The sequence below is a fragment of the Mastigoproctus giganteus genome, chromosome 5 (assembly GCF_048544385.1).
Source record: "Mastigoproctus giganteus isolate SK-2022 chromosome 5, ASM4854438v1, whole genome shotgun sequence".
Lineage (NCBI taxonomy): Eukaryota > Metazoa > Arthropoda > Arachnida > Uropygi > Thelyphonidae > Mastigoproctus > Mastigoproctus giganteus.
In genome coordinates this window covers 29,034,609-29,047,834 of record NC_143579.1, presented here as the reverse complement: position 1 = coordinate 29,047,834, position 13,226 = coordinate 29,034,609, and the positions used below count along the sequence as shown (strand labels likewise).

General features: G+C 36.3%; 1 protein-coding gene across 1 annotated transcript in view; it reads right to left on the bottom strand.

Moving 5' to 3' along the window:
* Positions 1-714: 714 nt before the first annotated feature.
* Impbeta11 (importin beta11) overlaps positions 715-13,226 on the bottom strand; it is a 257,037-nt gene continuing 244,525 nt past the window's right edge. Inside the window, exons 24-26 of the mRNA XM_090373121.1 lie at positions 13,026-13,118; positions 11,838-11,916; positions 715-1,306 (exon numbers count right to left, since the gene is read on the bottom strand). Of these exons, the coding sequence (XP_090229247.1) occupies positions 1,145-1,306; positions 11,838-11,916; positions 13,026-13,118 (334 nt within the window). The 3' untranslated portion in view covers positions 715-1,144. The remainder of the gene's footprint in view (positions 1,307-11,837; positions 11,917-13,025; positions 13,119-13,226) is intronic.

The following is a 13,226-nucleotide window of genomic DNA, read 5'->3' as shown; positions in this document are numbered from 1 at the left end:
ATAATAATAATTAGAATATGATAACAGCTTGAAATGAGACACTTAGTGCTGTGTATATGTTAGAAGGTGTTTGTTGAATATATTAGGTGACACCATTTTAAAAAGACAGTTTATTACCATAAAACTTATCACAAACACCCTTCACTCTTTGAGCTTTCTTAGAAGCAATGTACTGTCACTGATTTAGGTTCAAAAATTTTGCAGTCTAAATACAGTTTCATCTTTTAATTTCCATATATTATCAATCACAATTCTCCTCTTTGCAAATTTTGCTAGCATGACTTTATATCAAAGTGCTAGTTTCAAATGCACCTGTACTAACATTTGTGAGTGGCAATTAATCACTATAATGAGATTTGAATAAGAGTTTCTTTTTCTCTCATTTTGTTTTACTTGTTTTCTTGCTCTTTCCACATTTCACAACATTTAACAGTATAAATTTTATAACTGGCTCATTTCAGCTGACATTTAAAATACAGTATAACAAAAACGGAGTTATAAAATATCTGAACATGACCATATAATAGGTATGAACAAGTAATCTTGGTATCAGTTATTTTACAGAAATGTATTACATATCAGTATTGGAAAATTACATCACCCTCATCAAAAGACAGAAAAACAGATAATACAAAAATTATCAGTAAATACACGTGGCAAGACCAACTGTTTTTTCAACTTTTGACTTTTAAAAACAAAACTTAGCTGCAGTAATCACTGGAATCAAAGTTTTTAAAGTAGCAGCAACAGCAGCTTATGACTTCTGTTCATAATACTACACTATTATTATTGCTGTGAACAAAATGAAAATATCAACTAATTCATTGATTCAAGCAGCAATAATGGCATCCACTATAAGTGCATTAGAAGTTTGCAAATTCTGTGATTGTCCATCTTTTCCCCCTCCCCTTGCAATTCCCAATTAACAAAAACTCTGTCTTTTAACGACTCAGGGTTTCCTACTCTAGACTCTAGGTGATAACTTAGAGTAGCACAACAGCATTAAGTCAGCTTGAAACTTATTACATTGTAAAACAATGTAGAGCAAGAAGAGAGAACTTCACAAATCGGCGTGCTTTGCAGTTACTCATCACACTGGAAATTATTTTAAAAAGTTTTATTCATATTTTTTATGCTGTTAGTCTCACTGATGTAAATACATTTTCAACTGCTGCATAGTTTCAACATCTACAGTAGCCATAAGCTGTTCGAAGGCAGTAGGCCCCACAGACTGTTGTAGTTTTGACATTTGAGAACAGAGATACTCCTTGAGGATTACAGTATGTACAGGATCTTGTCGGGAAAGCTGAAATATTGAAGTATATCAGTAATGAACAAAGAAAATTTATGCCAATTCACTGCAGTAAACAATACAGTAGAACCTGGATAAGAAGTTTTTCAAGGGACTGGAGGTTTAGAACTTCTTATGTGGAAAAACTTCTTAGAAGGGAAAATGACCTAAGGGTATAAAATATTAACTACACAAATGAAAAGCTACACATACATAAGTTAAAGATGATTTTTAAGTACTATTTCAGAATTTATAAATAATTTACTCTCTGCCTATGGGAAACATTCTTAAACTGAGGGAGGACATTTTTAAACTGAATGAACAGAATGTTAAGCAATTAGGAATTGTTTAACATTCTGTTCATTCAGTTTCAACATACCTTAAACCATTACAATAAGACACCATTACAATAAGACAGAGCAACAATTCACTAAGTAATTCTGAACTGTTCATAACTATCAGTGTGTAACGTAGTCTACGTATTGAATTATGAATATCAATAAAAACAATTACAATATGTCACTTCTATTACATCAAAATGTTTATACTAAAAATGTTTTAGCGCTGAAAGCCTCAGACTTCAGAAAATACACTAATCGAACAAGTTAGTGTCAAGCATAAGTTTAGTTCGTAGTAAACAACCAAAGTAGGTGAAATGGCATTGTTTCTGTTATATCTCATATGTGAGTGCAAATGAAACTCTTTGTGCCTTCATAACACCTTGATATTGAACTACCTTGAATAAGCAATGCTCCAACGAGGGCTGAATTTACATATAAGCTAAACAAGCTACAGCTTAGGGCTTCACATTACAAGGGGCCTCGCTCCATCTTAAAAAATCCTTTTTTAATATTATCACATTGAACTGTAAGAGAGAAGGGCCTCATACATGTTCAAGCTTAGGCTACAACAAGTTTAAATCTGGCCCTGGCTCCGAGATAATGGATTCTCGAATAGGCAACACTTCGCCAATAGATTCTCGGCAGATACCACCACCCCTGGGTGGTGATATCCGCCAAGAATAAGTAATATTAGTCTTTTCCATTGGCGAAGTGTTGCTTATTGGAGGTAGTGCAATATCTAGGCAACTCGTTATGAATGCATTCACAATATGAGATACATTTATATTAAAAACGATGCCATTTCAACTACTTCGGTGGTTTTCTATAAACAAAAATGATGTTTGGTACTAACTTGTTCAATTACCAAATGTTTATATTGTTTAATATTTTTTAATATTAAAAATAAATAATTTCTATATTTAAAAACATATTAAGTGGGAAAACGTATTATAACAATACACTGTGTATTCTTTATCATGAACTTTTTATGCGGGAAAACTTTTTACTCAGGAAATTTATTACGCGGGAAAATAATACATTACAACATATAGAGCTGAAATTGATACTTTAGGAACTGACCTAAAGGGGAAAACTTCTTATGCGGGAATTTCTTATCTGGGTTCTACTGTATATACTTAAATAATGACTTAAAAATTCACATTGATTTAAGCCATAAAGTGTTATTTATTCCCTTAATTCCAGCTTAACTTTTTTTAATATAAATTATTTTTAAAAGTTAATAAAGGTGAATTATAAAACTCAATCTGCTCAACCTTGCAATATGCTTTTTAATTACTCATTTGGACAGGAAACAGTAATTCAAATTTTAGAAATAAATATTAAAATATAATCACTACTCCAAAAAAATTCTACACACATCAGAATTATTTGACATTCTTCAAATCCCCCTTATGTCACATTTCAGTTCTTTAACTGGTTCCTACTAAAACATTTTCACTAACATAACCCTGTCTTTTGAGTCATTCTCGTATATGTTTTTGCATTGTAACAATACATCATCAGCAAATAATGCTGCTCTTTTGTCCTGCTACTTATCTTTCACTGTAATAAATAGTAAATTACCTTGCATAGTATGTCTTTAAATTCATACCTGTCTGTCTTATCAAACTTGGTTTTAACACAACCCTTATATTTTTCATGTAGATTGTTAATCTGAGCTATTTCTCCTTAATTTTCATTTCTGAGAATCTTCATGTTTCGTGATTTTAAAAAAGTATCAAATGTTAAAAAAAAAATTATTTCTGCTTGTACAGGGGTAGGAGAAAAGCTAATATGAAGAGTGCTTGTTTGTTGTTGTTTGGTTTTTAGGAGCATTAGCAACTAAGGCCATATTGCTCCAGGATATGCGTATTTGGTATTTGGTGGTGACAGGCTCGAACCCCGGTCTAATCAAGAAGCATGTGCTACGCACTGTTGCTCCTTCCCACCTGGCTACGGAGGTGCCTATGAAGATTGCATACCAATCTCTTTTGTAATTGTAATTCACACACACATGGCTATATCAGTCTTTGCCCAGTGGATAACATTATAAGTTAGTACAGTGGATTCCGGGTATTTGGGCTACCAGTTAATCGGGGCAGAAGACAGCAGCACTGGAGATTGTCTCCGACTGAACCATGTGGTTCAGTCGAAATTCTGGAGGTCATCACAGCCATAAAACAATTAGCAGTAACCTGTTTATTGGGCTTTTCTGTTAGTGAAATCTATCATAAACGGACAGTAAACTATCTTACTGAATTTGTGATAATACCGACAGCTGGAATTCTGTGGGTTATTATGGTGAAATGTGTTTACACTTCGATAAAATCTTCAATCATATAAAAAAATTAATTTTCAGATCTCTTTATTCCTATTTTTAAAGCTGCGCAACTCGTTACTCCGTTTTCACATGCGCATATTGTGTTGCTTGCAATTTGTGTGTGCCATGTTCTTTGTTATTGATTGCTTATCTTTTTACTGTTTTAAATTTTAATCCCCATCCACAAATGTCAGTGAACAGAACCGTCAACTAGTTCACATGTACATATTACAGTACTTATTAATTATTCCGATTATCATGTATATTCTTCCAATTTTCATGTTTCATTTAATTTTTTAATTGGTAAGGTAATAAAGGCTAAATTTGTGCTTAATATATCTTTACTTTTATAGCCTGTGGATAATATTCCTCCTATTTTCACTAATTAGAATTGCTGTTTAATAGAATTAAAATTCAATTCACAAATGTGATCACAATGACCGGCGCTTACTGCACATCGTATAGTGAACCGTACTTTACTATGTTGAGTTCGTTGTAACATGATTTGATTGTACGGTGAACCAATTGTAAAGGGGGGGTACATTGTATTTTTAACTATTTACGTGAAACTTCGGATAATTGGGGCTGCCACTTAATTGGGCCAAAATGCACTAGTCCCGATGTGTCCCCGACATACACAAGAGATACTTTCCAGGACTTCTTACGTAACTCGGGAATGACCAATAAAATATTGCTACTATATCCCTGATATGCCAAAATTAGAAAAACCATATAATATCCTCAGAAGAATGAAGAAAAATAGCTATATATTTTTAATTAGTTCAATTAAAAACTTTATCTGGGGATGGCGGTGAAGTAGCCAGAGTGGCACATAAGAAAACATAAAAGGAAGAAAAAATGCATGTTAGTACTGTAAAAACTGACATGTGTTTCGTAGCTTTGGTTGTTATAGTTGATTTCATTGGCACCAATCACTTCACCGCTTCTCATATTCTGTCTTTCTCCTTTATTATCGTGTTCACTGTTGCCACTGACAAATCTGAATTCCCCGCGATACTTGTTAATGTTTGACCATTTTCATGCATCCTTATTATTTTAATTTTCTGATCCAACTCGATTGCTTTCCTTTTCTTGATAGATTTACTAGTACTGCTGTCACTTATTCTCTTAGTTGGCACCATGATAACAGTCAAAATTAAATTTCCTGAAAATCACTTCACAGGGTTAAGGCAAAAACTCACTATCACGCCAAGCGAGCTCACATTTTACTAAAGCACATTTGCTGGAGGTCACTACCATAAAACAATAAAAACAGTTTGCACTTTCTGAGTAACTGGGCTTTTCTGTTACTGCAGTTTATTATAAACGGGTAGTAAAGTAGTAGTTGTTGGTGACTCTATTGTCAGGGAAACGGGGAACATGCTTTGTAAAAAGAATAGGTGGAACAGGACCAGGGTATGTCTGCCAGGGGCAAAGGTTGATGATGTTGTAGAGCAGATATCATCTTTTAAGGGCATAAAAGGTGATATAGTTGTACACATTGGCACTAATGATATTAAGAGTAGGAGACTGGCGGAATTACTTAACAAGTACAGGTCACTGTTGAAAGAAAGCCGTGAATTAGGGTTGAATTTGAAAGTGTTTCCAATTCTGCCTGGACACGATACGAGGGAGTATATGATGAGAGCATTGTCGATCAATTCGGCCCTGGAGAGATTGTGCAAGGCTCAAGGGGTAGAATTTTTTTCAGCCTGGTCTGTACTTGTTAACAGGAGAGACTGCTTCTACAGGGATGGGATACACTTAAATAGAAAGGGTGCAAGAATATTTGCTGATGCTATCGAGGTGGGTCGGAAAACTGCTAGCTTGTGGGGGGGGGTACAAGGACTCATAGATTAACAGTAGCCACTGGCAGAAGTGAAAGTGATTCTTGCACTGCTTCTATTGGAATGAGCAGCAGCCAAGAAAACAAGATGCAGGATATTTCAGAGACTGATGGGAGTCATTGCAGTACAAGTAAACACATGGGTTGTGTTAGGGTAGCTAAGAATAGGAACAGTGCATGTATACTTGCATGTACACCAATGCTAGGAGTTTAGTAAATAAATTTGATGATTTGAGGTATTGCTCAAAACATCAAAGGCAGATATTGTTGGGATATCAGAGACGTGGTGTCACACAGATATAAGGAATGCAGAACTGGATTTTGGGGAGTACAATGTGTACAGAACCCCTGCTTACCAACGTAAGCAGGGGTTGGGGTGTGGTGCCCACACCACATGGAGGAATGCCACCCCTCTATGTTACCAGGCAGTACTAGGTGGTAGATGACTCATCAACCGGTGCAATACCACCACTTTGCTTACTGGAGGCTTGAAGTGGTGAAACAGGATAGGAACGGAGGAGGGGTTATACTATTAGTTAAAAAACACAAAATCCAAGGAAGTGAAGCCAGTCGACATCGCTGGACAGTGCAGTGTCGAGTCAGTTTGGTGAGGTCAGGTTAACCTAACCTAAGTCTGGACTGTCTGTGACAGCCCAAATCCTCTGCTTGCACCTTCACTATGGTGGGACTGTTAGTAATCCTGGGTATAACCTCCATGCACAAGTACATGGTGGGTGACCAGTCAGGTGTGAACCAACGTAAGCAGGGGTTGGGGTGTGGTGCCCACACCACATGGAGGAATGCCACCCCTCTATGTTACCAGGCAGTACTAGGTGGTAGATGACTCATCAACCGGTGCAATACCACCACTTTGCTTACTGGAGGCTTGAAGTGGTGAAACTCATGTTTAGTCTCTAGAGCTAAGTTCCGGTCAACCCTTCCCTATCTCTTCCACCATGCAGTATGATTGATGACTTTTGAGGTTATGATGAACATTGTGGCAAGATCCAATATTCCTTACATTTCGAGGGTACAGCTCTAAAACGCTATTCGCAGGCCGGCCCGCTAGTTAGTACACCGGACCGAACTCTCTAGGTAACTCTCTAGGAGGTTTCCAGATCAGCTAGTGTATAATCTTGCTACCCCTACTCTGCCAAATAGTGACTGGAGGGAGTCCGAGTAGTGTGTATGCGGGGAGCATGGTCGAGGCCATGTTCTGTCAAGAATCTGGGTATATTCTTACCACATGTACGCCATATCCAAAAATTTTATTACTTCATACAGCATGTCCCACCCACTTTTTCTTACTATTGAATACACCATGAATTGTCGAATTTTGACGAATCTTGATGCTAAGAAAGCTCCCGGTCCCGATGGTATTTCTCCACTTGTTCTCAAAACCTGTGTTCCTGAACTTACTCCTATTCTTTGCCGCCTGTTTTCACTTTCTTATTCCAAAGGTGTTTTTCCTTCTGCTTGGAAATTTGCTCATATCCAGCCAATTCCTAAAAAGGGTGACAAATCCCTCCCATCCAATTTTCGTCCCATTGCAATTACTTCTACTCTTTCTAAAGTAATGGAGAAATCAATTAACTGCCAACTCTTAAACTACCTAGAAACCTTCCATCTGATCAATGATCGCCAGTATGGATTCCATCAGTGTCGATCCACTGGTGATATTCTGGCTTATGTTACTCATTTATGGACTAATTCAATGGAAAGGTTCGGTGAAACACAAGTAGTTGCTCTTGATATCTCAAAGGCTTTCAATTGTGTTTGTCATAAAGGTCTTCTAAACAAGCTTCCATCTTATGGTTTGCCAACTGTTTTTAGTAATTGGTTATCCAGTTTTCTCTCTGATCGCTCACTGAGGGTGATGGTAGATGGCTCTCTGTCTTCTAACTTCTCCACTAATGCCGGTGTCCCCCAAGGTTCAGTTCTTTCTCCCACTCTTTTCCTCTTGTATATTAATGACCTTCTCCCATTGACTGGAAATCCTATCCATAGTTTTGCTGATGATAGCACATTGCATTCTACTTTCCATTTTGAGAAACCTTGTCCTGCTCAATCAGCTTCAACTTCTCGAAAATCTGCTACCAATTCCTTAAATGCCGATCTTCAGGTAATTCTCCAGTGGTGCAAAGACAACTTTGTTGATTTCAACCCTTCTAAAACTCAGTCTTGTCTTATATCTCGCAAAAAGGATTCTTCTGCTCCTATGCTTATCTTTAGTGACACTCCGATTTCTAGGCAAAATGATATATCTCTTTTGGGGATTATCCTGACTTCTCTCTTGGCACAAACACATTACAAATATTGCTTCCTCTGCATCTAAAAAACTTGGTTTTTTCTTTCGCTCTCGGCGTTACTTTTCTTCCAAACAGCTGCTCACTCTGTATAAATCGCAAATCCACCCAGCCATGGAATATTGTTCCCACATCTGGGGTGGTGCCCCCAAAACCTCTCTCAGGCTTCTTGATTCCATTCAGAAGAGGGTAGTTAGGTTAATTAATGAATGATTCATCTCTAACAGAGTCTTTCCACTCGCTGTCTCATAGACGTATTGTTTCTGCTGCATGCCTCTTCTACAGATACTTCCATGGGTACTGTTCTTCTGAATTGGCTTCTATAATTCCTGCTCTCTCTTTCAAAACAGTCCGAACATGTGCCGCCACCAGCCAACAACCATTTACTATCTAACTTCAAACTCACAGAACCAACTTTTCATCTTCCTCGTTTATTTATTCAACTGCCGTTTTCTGGAAAAATCTTCCTTCATACGTATTTCCTGAAAATTACAGTCTACAGAAGTCCAATATCAACAAATATCTTCTTTCATCTTCTTAATCTCCAACCCAAGCATGGTAGTAAGTACTAAAGGTTCTAATACCTCTTGTCTTTATGGTTTACATAATAAAAAAAAAAAAAAAAAAAAAATTAATTATACTAACTACCAGACTACTGCACAATAGCAATTGGCCAGGTGGCACCCTTGCAACCACTATAAATCCAGCGGCAGACTCGAAATTGTTCCCTTTTCCTGCCAGCCACCACCTATAATGTGGTTTTTCAGAGATTTCAGGTAAATAATGTATTTTATTAAATTATATTGTAGTACTTTATGCTGATGCATACCTGTTCAGTTTTGGGTTCCAATCCCAGTTTGTTATAAGTACCAAGCATAGATTAAAATTAACATTTGGTCACAAATTATCAAGATTTATTTTGGCAATGCTAAAAATGAAAAGGCATAAATAAATTAAAGTAGTAAAATTGTTATTGGGAATACAGAAACAGGGTATGAATGAAACATTTGTTTTGTGAGGCTATCTTTTCATTCAAAGCTCCCTGACAAAGTAGCAGAGGGATTGCCACATGGATGAATGTATTTTTCCATTCCCCCCTCCCTTTTTGTTCCTCTTTTCTATTCCCTTCACTTTACATATTATTTTATTTTCTTCATATTGCTGTTTACTCTAGTTATTTGATATAAGTTTATAATTCTTAAAAACCCAGGCAAACTGGTTGCCACTAACACACTAAACTGTTAGTCAGTACCACTAGCCAAAAATCCCTGAAATGCAAGGATTTTGGGCTAGTTTAATCTGATTGTAAAATAAGCTATTAATCTTTGCTATCTTTTTTTTTTTTTTTTTTTAATTACAGAAAGGTCAGGTGAATGAACGAATAATTTCAGGATACAATTAACAAAAAGTTTTGAATTATGAGATGGTATGAAGAATAATTTCTTCATTTGTAGGTCTATAGTTGCATCATGTTCCCAAAATAAAGCATACTGGAAATTCACCGACATGTAGCCCTGCTTGTATACATTAGGAAAATATACTTATTTCATGGACTATAGGTTACTTTTTTTTTTTTTTTTTGGTAGTTGTTGGCGCATAGGCTTCTGTGGCCATAATGCACCTCCCAGGTTTTTGCAGTACTTTGATCCAAGCCCGAGGCGGGAATCGAACCCGCGACCTTTGGGTTGCCAGGCAGGCACTTTAGGTTACACTGAATAAGTCTCAAGCTTAAGTTCTTACACAATTTTGCAGGATTTTGTATACAAATTTAATACCTTATTCAAAATTTCCAATGTTCTTTTTACTTTCTCCTTAGACAATGAACTACAACACTGCTGTGGTACCTACCTTATGAAATTTCACTATACAGGGTGATTCTAAATTATTGTCAGGGTTTCCGTGGCCTATAATTTTCAAACCAGAAACAACAAAATAAAATTGCTTACCGAATATGAAAGTGTAACTCAAAGTTTTATTTCGCAATGCTGTACTTGCCACATTGATATCTGGGAGATATTGACGGCATTACTTCAAAATGGCAACTATTCAAGAGAAGGCAATGTGTGTACTTTGGTTTTTCAAAACGAAGTCCATTATCACAATGCAACATCATAACAGAACTCAGTATATAAAGGATCCACCTTCAGATTATGCTATCCAATGTTGATTAAAGCAATTTAAAGAGACTAGTAGTGTTCTGCACCGAAAAAGAGTGGGAAGACCGAGCACTTCGCAGGAAGATGTTGATCGAATCCACAAAGCGTTTTCTCGAAGCCCACAAAAATCAATTAGACGAACTTCTTTGCAGTTAGATATACCGCAAACTGCTGGGCTGCGTGTGGTGGACCGATTCTGTGGCCTTTGTGTTCACCCGATCTTACGCTGCTTGATTTCTTCCTGTGGGGATACATGAAGGACATTGTGTACAAGACCCCTGTGACCTCCCTCGATGAACTGAAGCTCAGAATTGTTGCTGCGATCGAAACAGTTACACACCGCAAATGCCGGAGAACACTTGGAGGAAAATTGAATATCGCTTGGACATCTTACATGCCACGAAAGGCATGCATGTTGAAGTTGTTTAGCATTCTGCAGTATTAATTCTATAGGTAATAAAACTTTTTGAGTTACACTTTCATATTCTGCAAACAATTTTATTTTGTTGTTTCCGGTTTGAAAATTATAGGCCACAGAAACCCCGACAATAATTTTGAATCACCCCGTACTTTGAAATCAATCTTTTATTAGGTGGTGGTTTCTGGAAATTTCCTGTTATGCAGCCATTGTCATCTTCAAGCATGGTTTTATCATCCACCCTTTTTATGATTGAGGGAAGAAACAATGCAACTTATAACTTTTTCATAATATGCAATACTGTTGTGCATATATCTAAGGCCTGTGCATATTACGTCTATACAAATGTTTTTTTAGGTTGATGCGCAAGCCGTGCAGTCTGAAAAACCTGGAATAACTTATAAGGAGGAACACTACTTACCCTGCCTCAGATTGGCTAATAAAAAAAGGTCATTTAGGATTCCTCCAGTCCCTGATAAGATTTGTACACAGTCCTCTTCCAATAAGTGACAAGTGGCAAAACCACTCTACAGTTGCAAAGGATATGATATTGTCATCCAGGAATACTATTATATTTCAGTATATTTTTCTACGTACTGTACACTAGTAATAACATAGTGTGTAATTATTTGTTCAATGTCATTTAAATAAAAATCTACAAGAATTTAGTAGGTTTGTATCTGCTTTTATCACAGATTCTCAATGAGTAGTTGAGGCCAGTCAGGGCTTTGAAAAATTGAAGAACTAGCTGAGTTGGAACCTACAGGAAGAGGAAACATATATATAGGGTTCTGTTTTTTTATTTTTTCTTTCCTTCCCCCACCCCTTTTTTGGCTGGTGCAGCAAAAGCCCTTTGCAGTATACAATCAATAGCAATTTTGTAATACTAATGCTAAACCTTTAACGGTTTAACATTATATTTGTTATCTTTACTAATGCTATATAGGGAGATTGTACCTTAAAATTGGCCAGCATAAACATTATATAGGTATTAACAACATTAAGTACAGAAAAAGCACCTTTCCCTATTCAAGACACTTTTAAAAGGACTGATTAAGAGTGATAGCTTGAGGACAACTATTTTGCTCCACTGGTTATCCATGAATGATTTTTGTGATATTTTATACAAGCAAATGAAATCAAATATTAGTCAGCTTACTTCTAATTTTCTTCGATCATGCTCCGTTTCCTCTTCTTCCTCCTGCTGCAGAGCATCATTAGCAGGAAGTACAAGTGAACTATAACAGTAAAATTTTGTTAAGAATATAATTTATTTAAAGCAAATGTCACAATTTTTTTATATATGAAAACCAATATGAACATGAGATCAAAATTAATGTACTGGGTATACACAGCCCTACCATTAATATTCAGTCACATGCTTATCTACAATTAATCTATTTGTAGAAAAACTAATAATGTGTGCTGAAACCCTAATCCTCTATGCAAGCCATTAGTTTCTGTGGAACATTCTCTACCAGTTTTTTGTAAATAACCTCTGATATTTTCCACCATTTGGCCTTTTAAAGCAGTGATCAGTTCAGCATTGTTTCGTGGGTGGTCTCTCTTCACATGCACCTGATGATCCAATTCATCCCAGAAGTTCTCTATAAGATTGAGGTCAGGACTCTGTGCTAGCCAGTCCAACTTCAATGCTTGTGTTCTCAAACCAATCCACCACAACGAGCAGTATGCCATGAGGCACTGTCTTTCTGATCCAGATATGAACCATCCCCAAACATGCTGCCATAATGTAGGTGATGCATTATTGTCCAGGACATCTAGAGACGTCTGCATTCATGGTTTTATCCAAAATAACCAATAGTCCCAGGCAAAATCACAAAAAACCCAGACTATCACACTGCCTCTGCCAAACACTGCATTTGTAAGTTTCAGACCATGGTTTTTAATCTCTATTCTACTGAATATCAAGCCATTTCTGAGAATAAAACTTAATTGGTTCTGCAAGAGAGAGAAATCCCTGAGGGAATATCATGTTCCTCCTTAAATATCAAAATTCTCTGCAATGACAATGCCTAAAATTGGCTCTTCTAATTGTTATGAACTTATTCGCTTCAATAAGACCTTGTACTGTGGCTCATCTTGCCAATATAATAGGCCTTGCACAAGTTTAGTTCTCTGAATCAACTATACAAGTGAGCTGCATTTACATGTGCTTCTTACAAAAAAGTTTGTTAAACAGAACAAACAAATGCTCATTCAATTAAGAAAGCCTTAATTGCTTCTTTTTAAGAGGCACATGTAAGTATAACTCATTTGCATTAAAAGAGAAAATAAAATGTGTATTCTGACAGTATTTATATTTTGATATTATAACCATACTCACTCTATTTGGGCACCAATATCATCACTTTTAATAATATCATTGAGAACTTCAACGACTGCTAACAAGACACCACAAATTTTGTCATGTACAATACTGAAACCAAAAATTTAATGTATATTAGAAATGTACCTACTTTTACATACAGAAAGATATAAAAATGTAGTATATTTGGCATATAAAGCAAAATATTTTATTTCCAAA